At 50.6% G+C, this 19,409-nt stretch overlaps 1 protein-coding gene across 1 annotated transcript in view; it reads right to left on the reverse strand.

Annotated features, from left to right (window-relative positions):
* The window catches only part of LOC144162796 (membrane metallo-endopeptidase-like 1), a 42,899-nt gene that overhangs the window by 11,707 nt on the left and 11,783 nt on the right, over window positions 1-19,409 (reverse strand). Inside the window, exon 2 of the mRNA XM_077693459.1 lies at window positions 265-704. Within this exon, the coding sequence (XP_077549585.1) occupies window positions 265-630 (366 nt within the window). The 5' untranslated portion in view covers window positions 631-704. The remainder of the gene's footprint in view (window positions 1-264; window positions 705-19,409) is intronic.

The raw sequence follows: 19,409 nt of genomic DNA on the forward strand, positions 1-19,409 counted from the left end.
CCCATCCGACCCATCTTTTTAGGAACCCCTGGTCCCAGCACGCAAACACATGTTGCACACGCGGGTTCATCGGTACCCTTCTCCTACACAGGATGGCCGTCGCTATTGAAGCACATCTCTCGGTTTTTTACCCAGTAGACAATGCGTGTAATAATAAAATGGGGATGTTGGCCTATCTAGAGCTGCTGAGGCATATGGGACATTTCTTTCTTACACGACGGCAGCATTGGGAAGTTCCGAACTGGGATCTGGCGATGACCTCACCTGGCTCCCTGTGTCAGCAGGCATCTTTGCCGCTTGGCCACTGAGGCTTCTCTGTCGCAAGGTGGCCTGCCCCGCGAAAGGACTCCTGGCTTCCCCAGGCACGGTACCAGGACCCTCGTCCAGGTACAAGGGTCGACCGCCGCCTGGGATGTCCTCCTGCAGCCCCGGGGGTGGGTCTATCTGTTGGACTGGTCCTATTGTCGTTGACAACACGGGCTTCTCGGTGCACGCTGCAGCCCCTTCCACTTCCAGGGATGGCGATTTCCCCTCCAGTATCAAGCCTTCCACGAGTGCGACGCCAGCACGTGTGTCCTGGTCGAGTCGCGGTAGCGACGTGCTTTCTTTCGCTGGGACCTTTGCTGCCATTGCGAAGCCCGGGTCAGCATCCAGTGCAGCGGCGTTGTGTTCGGAAGTTGGTGCCACCGTGAAGATCCCAGCTCCTGCAGGCCAAGTAAGAGAGGGTATCGCCAATAGGTATTTCTGGTTATTGAAGTATTAATACCGTTAAACAGAAGTTATTAAAGAAATGAAGTGTCTGAAACTTTTACATCACGCAATCGTATGTGACCACCATCATATCGTATACCCCTCACGATTTTTTTATGCGACATGAATTTCTCTTGAAGTTACTTCGACCAGTTTATGCTCTTGCATTCGCCAAACTCGTTCTGTTGCAAGGATTCGTAGTTTCCTCTTTGGAACTAAATTCCCGCTTTCGTATGAATCTCCTCCTTCGCGCTAAAGGCAAAGCTGACCGTTTTTGTGTAGTGCATGTCCCATAGAGAGGTGAAACTGGGCGTTTTATATATGGGGTAACCACAAAACAATTACGAATAAATTGGCGGTAATATTTTTACTTTTCTACTTTGTGGAATTAGAATGGCGGTGCCGCGCTGTGCCCAACGCGACACTTCCGTTAGTATGCAAACTACTATAGTTTGTCTTCAATGCGATTCAGCAACCGAAATACGCATAGGAAAGCCCTCACTGTACTATTCCTTTAACAGGCGACAAATTTTAAATTATTCTTTTCATCTCACGGCCACTTAAAAGTCTGTTGCTGTGTGGCCCTGTGTCATGATTTGCAGCCCTCGTTTTCGCAGCATTTTTATCTGGAAGACAAAAAATCTGCTCCGCCCGACACGCGTGCACGCAAAATCTGCGACGCGTGAATTTGACCATCGGTGCAACGAAGATTGAGGGAGCAACCCTTCGGTAGCCCTCTGGAAAAAAGGAACTTTGCTACCTAAACATGTGACTAGTGCGATGATGGCTCAGCGGATATAAGCTTCCACATTGGAATATTGTTCGTATTTTTCACGGGTTTTCTTCACTTACACCGTATGGCGTCCCTGTTTTAAAGCAAAGCATTTTACCTCAACTCCTAGGGGTTGGTCGGGACTGTTGGTGTCAACAGAAACTCCCGCTCCCGCAAAAAAAAAAAAAAAAAGAAATTACTGTCACCACCACGAATCGAACCTGGAACAAATAGAGACACAGAGCGACTGCGCTTTGTGTTACCGATTGAGTTACGAGCCCACATGGAGACGGGGGAGATAGACGGTGCTCTCACCGAGTGCATCTGTGTGATTACACACTGCGTTCTTCCTGAATGCCACGTGATCTTCCCGCGCCCCCTCGCGCCGCTGTGCACTCCGGTCACGGCACGTGTAACCGCCTTGTTCGCACCTTGAACAGGCGCGAGGAGTTGCAAAAAATCAAGGAAGCTCACACCAATGCATGACATGTCACGTCTCCGTCTCTGCGGGCGATATCAACACCTCCGTCGGCGGCGGCAGAGACGGAGAAGTGAGATGGTCTGCGGGTTGGAGCTTCCGTTGATTTAAATATAATAAGAGTTTCCACTCATGCGCTTCACATATCCTCGGTATTCAATGGCGTGGAATGCATGCAGGCAACCAAGTGTGCGCCGTCATATCTGTTTCCAAGCGTCTGTTGCTAGGCGACGTTGTTCGCACGGCCCAGAGATCAGGCACCCCTCTTCTCCTCCATGCAAGCGCCGTCACTCGTTACGTCGGGCTCCGCGGGATGGCGGCACTTGTCCGTGCTAAGCACGACTGTGAAACGCATGACTGTGTTGCACGTTATGAACTCTTCGCCGAACACGAAGTATTGCGTCGAGTTCACTGTGAGTGCGAATAATAACATCTCTGTTGGCGCCACAGTTTAGAATCAGATTGGAACGGAGCAGATGACGCACGCCGGTGTCTTTTTTTTTTATTCGGCGTGCGGCCGCAGTGGCCCAGACTCCACCGTGTCCGTGGCGCATCGGCCATGTCTGTGGCCGTTTCCAGTGTTGCCAAGCGAAGAAATTGACCGCTAAACTTTTCAACGAATACCGTCTATACAACTCAAACAACCACCGTTCATAAATAATGGACTGATTTACTTTAGCAAAGAATACCTCTCTCATGTATATAAATGGTGGGGTAAAGAATTCTCTCGGGTTTCACTCTTTGTGGAAGAAGGTACGTGTGTGGATTCAAGTGACGTCGCATGCGTAATAGTTTTGCGTGTCCTTTACAGCTTCGCTTCCTACCCACCTTCACAGGGTGAACTGGCGCGCATTTTTTCCCCTTTTATTGCCTGTGGCAATACAGAGTGCTTGGTCGTTATTCAGCGGTCGTGTCTTTGCAGACATTTCCTGGTCTTTGGTTAGCGCTGTTTCTCGCCAAATGTTGCAATACCCAAGTGCGACCACTTTCAAATCATCGCGCTGGTGCCGTGAAAAGGCAGGTAGGCGCGGCGGCATGGCCAGTACATGTTGAACCCTTGGTGACCACGCAACGATGAAACAATGAGTCGTGCAACCCTCCGATTGCCCCGATGAATAGCAGGCAGAGTGAGGTCTTCACATGGCGCGCTGTGGATCCGCGAGTCTCCTGAGACCATTGAGCGCCATCTTGCGCCATTGAGCCTCATTCAAACACCACTCATTAAAAAGCCGTGTTCCGCGCGCGCAAGAGGAATTTCTGGGCCATCCGCTGCTCGCAACGCCGGATTGCTTGCCTCGGCAGTGATCTAGGCCCTGCGCCTTAAAACGACTTTGGAAGTCTCTGCGAACGCTGCCATTCTCTGCACGCGCTCGTGCAAGATGCGGAGACCAGGCAAGGTCGTAGAAAATGTTTGCTGGTTATACTATACGGAATTATGCAATTTGAAAGGAGACAACTGGCGACATAACTACGGCTATTGCTAATGTTTTTATCGGAGTACACACTTGGCCTACAGTGAGCAACCGGATATTTCTTTTGCATATGGGGAGGGGGGTGTTTTCTTATTCATAGCGGCAATCCTTGCGCACAGTATATGAGGGACAACTGACACACGAATGCGTTAACAGAAGTTTCCACTATACGAACTTAAACCAAGTAGTCCGCCTTCTCTTTACGTAGTGAGTATACCGGTTTCGCTTAGTTTCAAAGCCGTTCGGATAGGCTTAAGCTGAGCTCAGGCACATAGCGTACCTTGAGGGCGTTCCTTGAGCGGATCCTGGGATGCAGGCGTGGCGTTGCTGGCGGTTGGCGCCGCTGACCTGGCTGCCGCTTCGTTTGTGATCGCGGTGGGAGAAGCCACCCCGCTGGTGACCGGCGAAGGCGACTGCACACTCCCGACGCTCAGTGCTGTCTCGGCGCCGATGCCAGGGCCGATGCTGTGACGCGGGTGCCCCTCCCGGGAAGCCTGTCGTTTTAGTCTGGACTTTGACGAGCGCTTTGGCGATTTGCCCATCTGCTGAGACCGTGGCCTGGAAGCTGGGGGCGCTGTGTCCGTGGGATCCATAGGGGCGATATGGGTTGTGTTGTAGGACAGATTGCGGCTTGGCGATCCGAATGTGCTTTGATGATCCACGGGGGCGCGCGAGTGCTGCACGCGCTTCCCGAAGAACGCAGTGACGCTGAGCTTCGTCTGCTTCTTCTCTATGAAACTGGCGTTTACTAACGGCCACTGATATGGGTGCAAACCTTGGCGGTGCTACTATTCCTCTATATTTCTAACAGTGAAGCAGCTCTTGGTCGATTCCATACGTCTTGGGGCACATTTCAGTCGGAGGGCAGTTACAACCCCTTTGGGCAAGAACCGGCGTTGTCGTTGTCAGATACAGCAAATGCCCGCAGCTCTACATAGTAACGAAAATTTCCTCGGGCATTTAAGCTGCTTACTTGCTCTGATGCGGATAATCACCAAAGCCTCCTTAACAGATACATAGCATTTGCTTCCCATTTATAGCGTTTGCTTCTTCGTCTTCTGGAACAAATAACTTCAACAAACTGGCACACGCTCAGGGCTCTGCGCTACTGGCTTTAATCTATTCTATATAGTTACGCGGTGCCATGTTCACGTGTACCAAGGCACGCGTTGTTCTGTGTTTGTTTACACTTTTAATCCATAGTTTTGTGGATCTGGGGTGAATCAGTCCCGCAAAGCTCCCAATTCCTGGATAGTTCTCCAGGTGGGTATGCGTGAATATGATCGAGGAACTATCCCCAACAAATATTTGAAGGAGAAATCGCTTGATAAGTGTGGGGATTCATAAGTCATCATCAGCAGCAGCAGCCTATCTACGCCCACTGCAGGGCAAAGGCCTCTCCCATTATTCTCCAACTACCCCTGTCCTGTGCCAACTGTGACCAATTTATCCCCGCAAACTTCTTGATCTCATCTGCCCATCTAACTTTCTGCCGCCCCCTGCTACGCTTGCCTTCTCTGGGGATCCACTCTGTTACCCTCAATGACCAACGGTTATCTTGCCTTCGCATTACATGCCCTGCCCACGTCCATTTCTTTTTCTTAATTTCTACTAGTATGTCCTTAGCACGCGTTTGTTCCCTGACCCACTCCGTTCTCTTCTTCTTCCTTAATGTTACACCTATCATTTTCCGCTCCATTGCCATTTGAGTCGTTCTCAATTTAAGTTGAACCCTCTTAGTTAGCCTCCAAGTTTCTGCCCCGTAGGTGAGTTCCGGTAAGATGCAGCTGTCATACCCTTTCTTGTTCAGGAACAATGGTAGGCTGCTATTCATTATCTGAGAATGTCTGGCGTATGCACTCCACCCCACTCAGATCCTTGTAATTATCTCTGCCTCATGGTTGGGATCCGGGGTCACAACTTGGCCTAAGTAGATGTATTCGCTTACCACTTACACTACCTCGCCCCCTGTCCCAAACTGCTGTGCTGTCGCAAGGTTATTAACCATTACTTTAGTTTTCTGCATATTGCATGTATGGGTTTGTTTATTTATTGTTTGTAAGAGCAGGATTGGCCACCCTGGTGTAGTAGCGGCCACAACCTCCCATGAATACGGATTCATAAGCAGGCGATAAATATTCACAAGAGCACAGATGCCGTCTTTAAATATAGAACCTGCAAGTCCTGTCCAAAAATAAATAAAAATAAAAACAAACTAGAAAACAAATATTTATGTTAATGCACCGAAAGCTCCTTAAAACCCGTATTTTTTATTCTGGGCCGAGATTTCGGACCGAAGATGCTGCAGAATCGCGATGGACGTTAGCCGTGGGGGTCACCCACTTGTCTTCCCCGAATTACTCTCGACGCACGGGAAGTGGGGAAGGTGCGTGCGTGGCGCCTGCTGGCGGGGGAGCTCGCCTAATACTCTTTCCTTGGATCTGGCCACCGCTGCCTTTTGTGTCGCTAATTACGCGCTGAAGCTTCGGCTAGCCAAGGCAACCGATTCAGGGTGCCAAGGCACTTTTTTTCGCAGAACGCGCGGAAGCGAAAACGATCACGTGAGCGAGAACGGGATTAGAAACGCCAGGGTGTGGATAAAAAAATCCTCAGAAGGATCGTCAGAAATCCTCCTGCTGCCAGAAACCGCCACGGGAGCAAGTCTTGATGCGGCCGCTCTTGGTCACAAGCGGCGTTTACACGAATGCGGCAAGTGGCACATTGCATCGCATCAACTATAGCGTATCGCATCCATGTAAACGGGGCTAATGCGCTACGAGAGCGCATCGAAATAATGCGCCAGACCGGGGTGGATTGAGATGCGTTGGTAAACTGTCGAAGTGAATGTAAACGCGAGCGCATCGCATTAGTAATGATGTCGACAACAACAGTAAGGTTTGCAGACCCCGCTTTGCATGTAAAAACATCTTCTTTGGCTGTGAGACGCCAATCAATGCGATTCGAGAAAAAAACGCGAACCAGCCGCGCCGGAAGCACCAGAAACGCTGTTCTACATTAGATATGTGATACCGTATACGGCGCCACCAGCGCACCAGGGTTAATGCGGTATATGTACACCCCAGCGCATCGCATTACTCGTGATGCACTTTGAAATGTGGCGCGCTACTGTTGCATTCTATCGTAATAATCTAAACATGGCTACAGATCCGGACGAACTCGTTGAGGGATGCGCAAGTGGTCCTAAGCGAAGCCACCTCCTCACTGCAGGGTGTGTACCTATAGGATTTTGCCCTCCGCTCCCTACTGTCCGTCCCCGAAGGTCAAGAGGAGGATAGGAAAGCTTTCCCCAACACCGTGTAAAAAGCAACAGTCTGGGTTCATACAAAAGGTTGCGACTCGCTGGCGTTGTCGGAGCCCACACCTCGCTCCTGCCGACAACAAAGCCACGAGAAGGGAAGGGGGAGATCCTCCAGGCGGGGTCTATGGACGCTACCATCATTACACATTTCCTCTTGAGAAGGGTGAGCAACTACATCCAACGTGTCTTTACATCCGACGTGCCACTACATCCAACGCGCCACCACATCCAGCGAGCAACTATATCCAACGAGCAGCTACATCCAAAAGCAGGTCAATACATCCATCGTGCCATTAAGTCCCACGAGCCGATACATCCAACGTTGCATGTAGTGGCACGTTGGAAGTATTGGCTCGTTGGATGTGTTCACTCGTAATCGTTTCGCTAGAGCCGTGACAGTCGTGTTCAAGTTTGCCATGTCCAGTTTACAACTTGGAGAAGCGCAAATGACACCCTCCTCTCTATACCAAGGGTGCTGGTGCCCGGCGGTACTCAGCCCTCCCCGCACCCTTACACCTTAGGAATGCCACTGTAAATACAGTCGTAGATTTAGCTCGTTAGTAGAACCGACACCGAATGCAACGAAGACGAGATTGATGCAGAAAATAATGAAAAGAAAATACACACGCCCTTAAGATAGCTTGGTTCCTTTCTTTATTTTTCGCTGCAGTTTTGCTATGGAGAGCGGGACGGATGAAGGATACGAATGGACTAGAAGCAGCAGCGTCTTGCAGCATTGGGTGAAGGAAAATCAAAGCGCTTCGATAAAACTTGAATTAAAGTATTAGGGTTCTTCACATGAATGTTAAAATAAAAAAAACAGTGGAACGGAAATAAATTAACAACGTTATTTTTTCACACCTACCATCGAAATAGGGTTTTACGCGCTGATGCTCCGCCTCTGTTTAGCATTCTTTTCCACGCAGTGCGGCCCAAACTCAACTCTAGAACGTAAAGTCATACCACCCGACTAAATTAAAACATTAAAGCTAAAGCGTTAAAATAATGCCCGGGATACCCCGTGCCCCTGAATGGGTGCACCGAGACATCCTGCACCAAAATGTCTGTGCACCAAAAAGTCCGTGCAGCGAAATGCCTTTGCACCGAAATGACCGTGCACTGAACTGTCCATCCGCCGAAATGTAAATGTAAACACATATAAAATATACAATCTTTAACGCAAACCATGAATGAACAAAGGAAGAAAGCATTCAAGAGCAATAGCAACAAAGAGTGTAAGAAAAAAATAAGAGAAAAAAATCGCGATAATCCACCCCGTGAATGTGGTTGGAAAGCAAAGCTGTAAACGGCACCCACAATGTTCACCCATGCGACGTCACGTAAATTCACTCACGTCGCTCTACAAATAGGGAAACCAGAGACAAGTGAAATGCACTTAACCACAGCCTTTATTACTCTGTCAGGGCCGTACCCAGAGGGGGGGGGGGGGGGGGGTTGGGGGGTTCGAACCCCTCCCGAAATATTTTCCAGGCAGCACGTAAACAATATTTACTGTTGCTTTCAGCAAAACTACCCCCTTCCCAAAATTCATAACCCCCCACGAAAAAAAATTCTGGGTACGGCCCTGCTTCAGAGAGATACTCTTGGTCAGGTTAAATCAAGGCATGATGCATGAAGGGTGGTTAGTTGAGCTGTATTGGTGTAGCACATGAGTGGAAACTCTTTTTATAAAATTAAAGGAAGCTCAAACCCGGTGTTGGACGATCTCACTTCTCCGTCTCCGCGGCCGGGGACGGAGGCGACGAGATCGGCCGCTAAAACGGAAGGGGAGGAGCGAGAGGAAGAGGAGGAGGAGGAGAAGAATGAGGACGAGGAGGGAATACTTCTACACAGATTTTTTTAATGGCCCAGAGTGCGGCCCCGGGGAAGTGGTTCCTTCTTCACTGGAGCCCATATGCAGCCCGCGCTGCCTGTGCTGTGTCCAGCAGCTGAAGCAGGGTAGGCAGAGGGGGGCTGGACAGCAGCATGCCCCATTGCTTTTGTTGGGTATTTGACGAAAAGAGAGGAGGGTGATCAGGGCTAAAGTCGCACACCCCGCTTATGTGGCGGATTGTACCTACTTCTGAACAAAATTTACATTCAGCGTCGTAGCGATTCGGTTGCAATAAGTAAGGACGCGTCGGGTACGGGAATGCGCCGGAGTGTATGAGCCGTAGGGTAGTTTGTTGTTCTCTGGAAAGGTCATGGTAAGGCGAAGGTAGGGTCTGTCTCTGAAGGCGATAATGCTGGGTTATGTCCCTGAACGAGACAACCGGGTGACTGTCCTCGTGCAGCTCATGGAGGCCCAAGCCCGCGCTTGTTGGTGGGCGTATTCGTTGCCCTCCATGGAAGAGTGAGAGGGTGTCCAGATAGCTGAATGGAACCATTTTGGGAGTGGGTTGTCAGCAGACGCTGTGCCGGTCGGGAAATCCAACCCGACTGGTAATTCCGGTAGGCTTGTTGGGAATCGGTGACTACCTTCCGAACCCCTGGTTGGGAGAGAGCCAAGGCGATGGCTGCCTCTTCTGCTGCCGTCATGACTTCGGTCTTGAGTGAGGCACACGCAAGAAGGTTGGTTCTGGAGGTAGCCACAATTATGGCGCACTGCTGACCTCGATGTTGGGAGGTCTGTGTCGATAACTGTGTGATCACCACCGAGGGCGGTCGGTGGCCCTCGTTGTGTGAGGGGTTCATATTTATAAGCAAAGGGAGCATCTTTAGTTCTTGTCGCCAAGAGTCCCGGAGTACATCAAGCGGGGTGACATTCTGTGCAGCCCAGCCAATCTGGTGAAGGATGCGGCGACCCGCCGCAGATCTGCTCAGTCGAAGCTTCTGGTTAGAAAGTTGCCCCTCTATCAGCTTTTCCACCGTGTTCTGGAGCCCCTGGCTAAGCAGATTCTTTGTTGACGCACTCATGAGAAGACCAATGGCCTGCTCGACCACCTTTCTAATCATCATGTAAAGCATCTTTATGTCCTTTTTGCTGAGAAGAAGACAGAGGTGGGCGTAAGTGATTCTCGAGAGGACAAAAGCTTGACTTAATCGAAAGGTATCGGATTCCTTGATGCCTCGCTTCTTGGTGGCAACTCGCCTGTTTGAGGCGCTGCAAGGATACGTCACCACGGGGCGGCCTCTCTCGCATCTACCGTGGTCCCACGTAATTCGCGCCAGCAGCGCCAAATCCTCCCCTAGTAGTACGTGGCCTCTGAAAAACGTTGCATTAATCGCCATGGCAACGAGTGGCGAGGGGGGAAAGGGCGTTTGCTGACGTCGCGGAGGGTGCTGACGTCATTTATCCCGCGGCAGCCAGGCCGTGCCGCCGCGCGCCGGCCCCTGAAACCGACGCTCGTCCAACTTTCGCGTCTGCCGATGACTCGAAATGGCCGCCGCCCGTCGTTTGTTATGTGTGCAGTAACGTGTTTAACGTGTTTAATAATTGAACGAAGAAAACATGTAGGTAATAGTACGTTTTCTGGTGTCGAATTGTCTTTGTGGCGATAATAATTGGAGTGTTACACAAACATTATTTTTGCTATGCATTTATTCAAAATTCATATGAGGGCGTCTTTGATTCGAAGTCATGAAAACACATGTACTACACCAATATATTGCACATACATTTTATGTACACAGTATTGGACTAAGCAAAAATATGACATATGCAAATTTAGGCATACAATATTGTACAATAGGGAAAAAACGTGCTACATACACATTTACAATAACACGGTTAGGCGGGCTAGTTGGTATTCTGAATTCATGGCTGTAACTTTTGCGCAACTTTACACGGTGACAGGTACAGGTCTTCGAGTCCCTTTTTGTATCGCTCTCCGTCTAAAGTTGCGCAAAAGTTACAGCCATGAATACACATTTAGGTACACAATACTTGATTACGAAAGAAGAACTTCGAAAGTTCTAGTCCCTACACAGATTTTTTTTTCGCGCACACCTCGGCAGGAGAAGAAAAGAACTTGAAAGTTCCACTCAATGTATACTTATTTCTTGGGCTCACCTCGAGACAGGAATGTTCTTTAGACATTAAAAAAATTCGTTTCAGTTCAGAGACACAATAATTGGGAATCTATATGTTAAATGAAAGCACGCACACGTATGCTTCAAGCCCTGCCTTTCGGGCGAGTTAACGCAAACTCTGAAATAAAGCGTTGACCCGCCCATTAACCTGCGTACACTTCCGAGAAATCATGTTCACACCAACAAAATGCAGCCATAAAAAACTGTTGCAACACAATGACCGCACTGTAGACACTCTTTGCTGGATTATATCTACGTACAAAAACAATGCCCAACCATGTGCACGTCGTAGAACACAGAACACAAATCGAACGCACCCGTCTTTTCTTTTAATGGCGCGTGAATTAACAGTCTGCTTACCGGGGGTGGGAGGGAAGGCGGGGGGGAGAAGACACCCAGAAAAAAAAAAGAAGCTTTCCTGTATTTTAAGCCGCAGATATCGGCCAGGTTGTTACAAGCTACCCTCTAACTCGCGTCTGGGCAGCGCCTCTTATCTCATCCTGTCCGATACGGCATGACCATTCTAACTTCAGAACTATGGAACACCAAACCCATTCGCGATAAGATGACAAGGCGCGGGCGCGCAGTTTAGATTGAACAGCAAAGCCGGCAATGCTACTTGGTTTTATTTATTTTTTAATAAGCGAAACGCTTGCAATGGCGGCTGCAGACAACGCATGTATTTCGGTTTGGCCTTCCACTGCTTCATGTGAAAATCGACTTGCATTGAACACCGCAGAGTTACGTCAGATTTTTCGGAGCTCTGAAGCAACGCTTGGCAGTAGTTTCGCCGCAAATATACGTTTTGGAGCAAGACGGGGGAGGAAAACACCTCCACGCCATCAATCGATGTGGTAGTATGTACGCCATGAAAGGCAAGAAGCGCGTACAGTTGAGCTTGCCTTCTTTGTGAGCAGGTGCGTGGTGCGTCGTGATGACATTGGATGGATTAAGGAGAGTCACCGGAGGAAACGTCCAATGAAGTCGCAAACCATCCTCGACTTGGGGCCCAAACCTAGACTCATACCTGCTGCACGAAACAACAAAAATACCTTGATAAGTATACTGAATCGACGTTCCAGCAGTTACTAAGGCAATCATCAAAAAACGGCAATGCCACCACAAATTGATCTTGCGAGCAAGTGTGTGCGTGCCAAAGACGCGTTTACTTCTACTAAAACTTTGCGTACCATGCACAGCTGGGATATATTTGCACATTAATTTCCACTCCAAGACGAGTGACATGTCTCATTAACTTCACGTTACATGCGCGAATTATTTTGAAAACAGAAGAGTGCAATCAGTCGGCGTTTAAGGAATTCACTGTAACTTGTACAAAGCTAATTTGCTTACCTGTCGTCTTTGGAGAAGGCGAGAAACTTGGTCGAACTGTACCGCCCTGTGTTGCTGCACCACAGAGCTGCGCAGGAGTGGTAACACTCCTTCCTCCGCTGCCCCATGTTTAGAATACATTCGAATGTACAGTCGGGGACTTAATTTTGCAGACCACGCGAGCGCGTGGCAAAAGCCACCGACGCGCGCTCTGTAGGCCCGGCGCCTGTTGTCGAGACCGGCGCGGCGCGAATGCGCGCCCTGTTTTACTCGCAGGCATGCCTATTATCTCGCTTCCTGCAGCGGTGCTGCAATGGTCATCCAAGCACCGCATAGCGACGCCTTTGTAGCGTTCCTTTCTTCGTGATGGCACATTTGGGGCCTAACGTGACGATTGCGAGGGCTTTGGCGCAAATGCTCCTCGCGTCCTGATAAACGTTCGCACGTAATTTTTTTTTTCGTTTTTTCGTGCTTTATCGTTTATAGACGATGAGACTAGCGTCTTGCGAACGGCGTCCCCGAATGAAGCGCGTACGAAGCACTGTCTCACGGTACTGCGCTACCGCCGACGAAATGCTAGCTATATGAATAGCGAACCTTTATTCACCTTGTTTATTGTGTAATTTGGCCACTGAACATATATTCCAGCTCGCTCACCGCTGCCCATAAAGTAGGTGATTTGCAATTTTTATAAAAGAAATCCTCTGTTTTATTTTTAATGTCTACTTCCTTACTTCAAAACGATTGAAAGACATACCCATATGAATTGTCGGTTCGTTCTGCGCGCCGGCATTATTCAAAACGGCACCTCGGGTTCCCATTGAAGAACGCCATAACATTATTCGCTACTTTTCGCCGTAATATTAATCGCTACTTAGGGCCTTCCGAACGTTTTTGTCACTAATGAACGGGTGTTTAACCACTGAAAAACAATCAGCTTGTCCTCCGGTTTCGTTGTTGACCTTGCCCTTCCGCTCCGCTGGGCATCTGCAAGGTGGCCCTTTTCTGATGGAGGCGAAAAGAGAAAATGCTCAAGTGTGTTCGGGATTTCAGCGCATGTTACACATTCCCAGGTAATCAAAATTAATCCGGAGCTTTCAACTACGGCGCGCCTTATCGGCTGTGTAGCATCGGCGCGTTAAAAACCTCATAATCAATCAATGCAAGCCGACCTTGAAGAATTGCTCCGGCCTTGGAGAAATTCATCCCCGTAGGCGTGAATTCCTCGGCTAACAGCATCCCTTGGCCTATTAGTAAGCCGGCAAATGTCCCTTTGAAAAACAGCTTCTCAAAAGTAGCGAATAATTTTATGGCATTCAATGGGAGCCCGAGGTGCCATTTTTACGAATGTGACAGGCCGAGCGAACAGACGTGAGTACGCATTTCTATCATTTTTAAGTAATAAAGTAGGCAGCAAAAACGCCGAAATAATTTCTTTTATATAACTTGCGAATCGCCTACTTTATGGGCAGCGGAGAGCGAGCTGGAATATATGTTCAGTGGCCAAATTACACAATTTACAAGGTGAATAAAGGTTCGCTATTCATATAGCTGGCATTGCGTCGTCGGTATCGCGGTACCGTGAGACTGTGCTTCGTACGCGCTTCATTCGGGGACGCCGTTCGCAAGCCGCTAGTCTCATCTTCTATAAACGATAAAGCACGACACAAAGAAATAAAACATTACGCGCAAGTGTTTATCAGGACACGAGGAGCATCTGCGCCAAAGCACTCGCAATCGTCACGTTATGCCCGAATTGTGCCATCGGGAAGAAAGGAATGCTACAAAGGCGTCGCTATGCGGTGCTTGAGTGACCATTGCGGCACCGCTGCAAGAAGCGAGAAAATCGGCGTGCCTGCGAGTGAAACAGGACGCGCATGCGCGCCGCGCCGGTCTCGACAACAGGAGCCGGGCCTCCAGAGCGCGCGTCGGTGGCTTTTGCCACGCGCTCGCGTGGCCTGCAAAATTAAGTCCCCGACTGTATTTTATAATGCAGCGAAACTTTCCGCCCGTGGAAGCGTTTAGGCAACCCGCGCAACCCTTCGCACGCCGGCTCGCTCACGCGCGTACCGAACTGGCCCGCCGTGCGCGCCGAGAGAAAGAAAAAAACATATGAAAAAAGCCGCCCGCATCTTCCCACGGGGGGAACTCGAGTAAATGCGTCGCATCTACTCGAGTCAAGCAAAGCGTCACGTCAAGCGTAAGCCATGCAAAGACGCCCTTGACTGAATTCCGAACGCGCGCTCCGCCGCTTATATACGTTGAGGGGACTGCGTAAGCCGGTCCCAGTCGACGACGTTGGCGTACTTGTAAAGCGGCGTGGACTCTAGGTGTTTGAGCCAACCGCGGATGTTGCTTGGCCGGAGAACGGCACACCGGTTATATGTGCAGCGCGCCCGAAGGAGAGGAAACCGCGGAAGAGAGAGTACTGCACATGCGCCGGCCCAAGCGCGTCTGCCGCGGCTATGACGCAACGTGCCACGGCTATGACGCAACACAATCCAACACAATCCACTTTAATCCAATCCAATCCAATCCAAATCCAAGCCAAGCCAATCCAATCCAAGCCAATCCAATCGAATCCAATCCAATGCCCCTCGCGAGAGATGTGTTCGCTTTCGCCTCGACTCGACGAGCATGCGCAGTGAGCGTGCGGACTACGGACGCCAACGCGGGTGACATTGTGAGTTACTGAAATGCTCTGCATTTAAAACATCCCCCTCGCGAGGGGCACGATCAAATGCAGAGCATTTCCGCGGGGGGCGTGCCTGCAAGTCTTATGGATTACGTATTGGTTGTTGTTGTTGTAATTGTTGTCTTCCAGCGTAGACATTGTCGATGAAGTCGATGGTGAAACGTGAAACGTGCCGTGAACCCCCTGCCGCGGCTATTACGCAACGTGGAGAGGCTACGACGCAACGTTGCGCGGCTATGACGCAACACAATCCAACACAATCCACTTTAATCCAACCCAATCCAAGCCAAGCCAATCCAATCCAATCGAATCTAATCCAATGCCCTTCGCGAGAGAGTGTTATAGCGCCGAAATCGCGCCACCACATGAACGCGAACCGAACGCGGCGAGAGAGGGTGTTGCGAGCGGAGAGAAGGCGAGGAGGACGCGGGGGAGAGGGCGCACCTGTGGCCGACGGTTGAATGAGTCAAGGATATAAGGCGCGTGCGTAACCTTCCATTCTGTGTCGGCTCCGTGGAGCAGTCGGTAAAGTGCCGTGTACCTTGCGTTCCGCCCGCAGAGTCGTGGGATCGAAACCTGGCGCCGGAAGGTATTATTTCTTTATATAGTGTAGGGTGCGGACTACGTGATGCGGACTACGGACGCCAACGCGGGTGACATCGTGAGTTACTAAAATGCTCTGCATTTAAAAAAATATTGGCGCCGGTGAGCTGTTGTGCATGCGTGAGGAGGCGCGGAAGCGTTGACGGTGTGGAAAGAAAGAAACACTGAGGGAAAGGGAAGGGCCACGCCGCAGCACCGTGCCGCTAGCATCGCCACAATTTCGGAAACCGAAACTAGCCAAAGTCGCCGACCAGTGACGTCACTCCTGGTGTTGGCCTGGAGATGCAGGGCCAAAATATTGATGCTGGGGCTTGGAGTGATGGCCTGGCCATCAAAGAGTATTTGAATGTGTTACTTGGTGTGCCGTTTGGCGTGAGGGCGGACGACAAAGCCTGTGATTTTTTTTTCCCGTGAACACGGGAGGCCACAGGGTTTAGCAAATTGGCATACTAGAAGTGAGATGCCATGCGTTGCTGTGGGCTTCATTAAATTTTTATAACTCCTAGCACACGCGCAAGGTTCGCACAGGGATGCTAGACGTGCCGTGGGTGGAGCGCACTGCGGCGTGAGAAATTGCGTGACTCTATCACGTGGCGTTCAGCGAGAATGCAAGGGGTAAATCTGGAGATATGCTGGTGAGTGCACCACCTTTCTTCCCTGTCTCCGCGTGGGCTCGTAGCTAAATCGGCAAGACAACGGGCTCTCGCTTTGTTACTCTATTAGTTCCAGGTTCGATTCCTGGCGGTGCCAGTAAATTCTTTTATTTGTTCGCGGGAGTTTTCTGTTGACACGAACGGTCGCGAAAGAACCCTTGGGGGGTAGAGGTGAAAAGCTTTGCTTTAAAACACGCTTACTTATATACAGGCCAGGAGTACACAATCAAGATTACTGCCAGGAATGAACATTCGCTGACGGTGGTAGGTGGTGGTGGTAAAAAACATTTTATTGAGCAGCCAAGGGAGCTGGAAAGGGACGTGGTCAGCCTCCTACGTCCAGGAGGCCGCGAGCCTGCGCCGAATCCAGGGCTCGTTGCACCAGGGCGATTTGATGCTCCGGCGCTGAGCTGGTCAGCGCAGACTCCCACTGCTCAAGGGAGGGGGAGTGAATGGGGTGGGGGTGGTGGGGACATGAATACACAAGGTGGTAGGTTGTGAGAGAGGTGTCACATTGTGGGCAGTTGTGGGGGAAAATGGACGGAGATATGTGGGAGAGGATAGTGTGGTTGCAGAAGGTTTCTGTTTGTAGACGCCGATATAAGTGAGCTTGGTGGTTGGAGAGACTGTGGTGTGGAGGAGGGTATGTTCTTCTGATGTGTGTGTAGTGCGCGAGGAGGGAGCTGTAGGTAGAGTCCAGCGGAGTTAGGATTTCATGGTCAGAGATGAGGCGCCCGGCGGTGTCGGTCCTTGCGGTTGGGAGTGCCCGGGTAAGGAGATCGCGGGCTGCGGCATGAGCCGCCTCATTCCCGGCAAGGCCAGCATGGCCTGGGGTCCAGACGATAGAAATTTCAATGTCCTCGGGAAGGTGTTGGAGCACAGGGAGGCCCTGGGGTGGTGCAAGGCCAGCTTGATACAGCCGACAGGCTTGTTGGCAGTCCGTAATGATGGTCAAGTATGGTTGATGCTGGTGTGTGGTAGTTGCATGGGCGATGGCAAGCGCTTCGGCTGAGGTGACCGGCAGATTTCGATAGGTTACGGCTGTGGCCAGATGTCCGTTCGAGTCCACAGTAACTAGGGTGGTGCGCGTGCGGTCGGGAGTTGTAGCAATATCCGTATATCGGGTTTGAGAGTCGGCTCCGTACCGTTTATCAAGCATCTTCACCCTGGATTCGCGACGTCCTCGATTGAAAGAAGAGTGCATGTGTTTGGGTACCGGGCTAACCTTCAGGCGTTTACGAAATGCCAGGGGGATGCGTTGGAGTTCGTGTTGAGGGGAAGGGGAGGGCCGGCCAATGTTTTGGAGAACGCGTCTACCTGAGGGAGTGAGGGCGAGGCGATGGAGGTGGGATGTCCGCTGTGCTTCTAGTAGTTCGCTGAGCGTGTTGTGCAGGCCGAGGTGAAGCAGACGCGCATTGGAAGTATAAGTTGGGAGTCCAAGGGCAGCTTTGTACGTTTTCCGGATTAGAGCATCCAGCTTGTTGATTTACTGTGGTTTTAGGTTGACAAAAGGAGTTCCGTAGGTTATACGGCTGACCAGAAGTGCTTGGACCAGGCGGCAGGTGTCTTGTTCTTTGAGGCCGTGAGTGGATCCTCTTATTCGTCGTATTAGGTGAGTGAGCTGTGTGACCGTTTTCTGTAGCTGCGGCAGGAGGGTGGCGCCGGAACCATCGTAGTGGATAGGCACACCCAATATACGGAGAGTGGGGACTTGGGGAATAGGTGAGCCCTGGATGGTAACTTGCGGATCGGGAGTAGCCACAGCAGGCCGACCTCGCGTGCGGGCGCGAAGGACTCGGAGAGCCGATTTGTTAGGTTCGCATGTCAAACCTCTGGGCGAGAGATAGTCGATAGTTGTGTCGATCGCTTGTTGGAGAGCGTCTTGTTGTGCGCCGCTGGAGCCCTGCATTGTCCAAATGATCAAATCGCCCGCGTAAAGAGCGTGCTGAAGACCGGGGATAGCTTGTAGGCGACTCGGAAGGTGAAGGAGGGCAATATTAAATAACAATGGCGAAATAACAGAGCCTTGTGGGGTGCCCTTGGGCGGAGTGTGGAAGATGGGGGATCGAAGGGGCACAAGTCGCAGTGTTGCGGTCCGGTTTCGGAGAAAAGCTTTTACGAAGTGGAAAGTCTTGATACCGCAATTGGTCGTGTTGAGGTTTTCCAAAATGGCTTGATGCGTGACGTTATTGAACGCGCCCTTGACGTCAAGTGTTAAGATGGAGTGGCTCTGCTCAGGTGATCTAGGACCTGTTCCTTGAGCTGAATTAGTACATCTTGCGTAGAGAGATGCTGTCGAAACCCGACCATTGTTAATGGATACAGATTGTGATCTTCCAAGTACGTAGATAAACGTTGATGGACCAGGTGTTCGAAAAGTTTCCCGAGGCAGGACGTCAGGGAGATGGGTCGAAGGGTCGTGGGGGAGACGGGCTTGTTTGGCTTTGGGATTAGAGTGATGTCCGAATATTTCCATTGTTCAGGTAAGGTTCCTTCAACCCAGTGGCGGTTGTACAGGTCCAGGAGCGCCTGCAGGGTGTCTTCGTCCAGGTTTCGGAGAATGCGATATGTTATCTGATCTTTGCCTGGTGCAGTATTGCGTTTCAAGCGGGCAAGTACAGCATGGAGCTCGGCGAGGATAAAAGGTGCGTCCAACTCATCATTTGCCTGGCCGGTGTAATGTGTTTCCGGGTAGGTCGAATAAGAGGCTGGGTCTCCAAAAAGGTGGAGTTGGATAGACCTCAGGAGGTCTTGAGAAGACAGCGAGCTGTTCCGAATCAACTGGTGTATTTTATGGTTTGTTTGTCGCCTGGTAGTGGTGTAGTTGAGGAGGGACCGAAGCAGATGCCAGGTTTTTCTTCGTGTGCAGAGTGCCTTGGAGCTTGTCGCAAAAAGAGTGCCAATTCTGTCGTTGAAGATCAGCAGCGTAGGTCTGTGCTAGCTGTGTTAGAAGGGCTATGCGTTTTTTCAGGGAACGATTGTGTTTCTGGCGTTTCCAACGTTTTGACAGGCTTCGTCGAGCTTCCCAGATGTGCATAAGGTGGGGGTCCGCGGCTGGTGTACTGTCAGTGAGTGCGATTTCTTGGGTGTGCTTATTGACCCGCTTTTCAAGCTCCAGTGTCCATTCGTCAAGATTTAGATCTATGGGTGGTAGAGGAGTGACGTCATCTCGAAACGCGGACCAATTGGTTAGGCGGGCAGTGCCCTTCCGAGGAGACTTCTTCGAAGTCGGAATTCGGATGGAGATGATCTGATGGTCGCTGCCGAGAGTTTCATCCAAGCATGACCACGTGATATTTCGAA

Source organism: Haemaphysalis longicornis, unplaced genomic scaffold (assembly GCF_048455015.1).
Source record: "Haemaphysalis longicornis isolate Haplotype H1 unplaced genomic scaffold, Haemaphysalis longicornis Haplotype H1 scaffold_12, whole genome shotgun sequence".
Lineage (NCBI taxonomy): Eukaryota > Metazoa > Arthropoda > Arachnida > Ixodida > Ixodidae > Haemaphysalis > Haemaphysalis longicornis.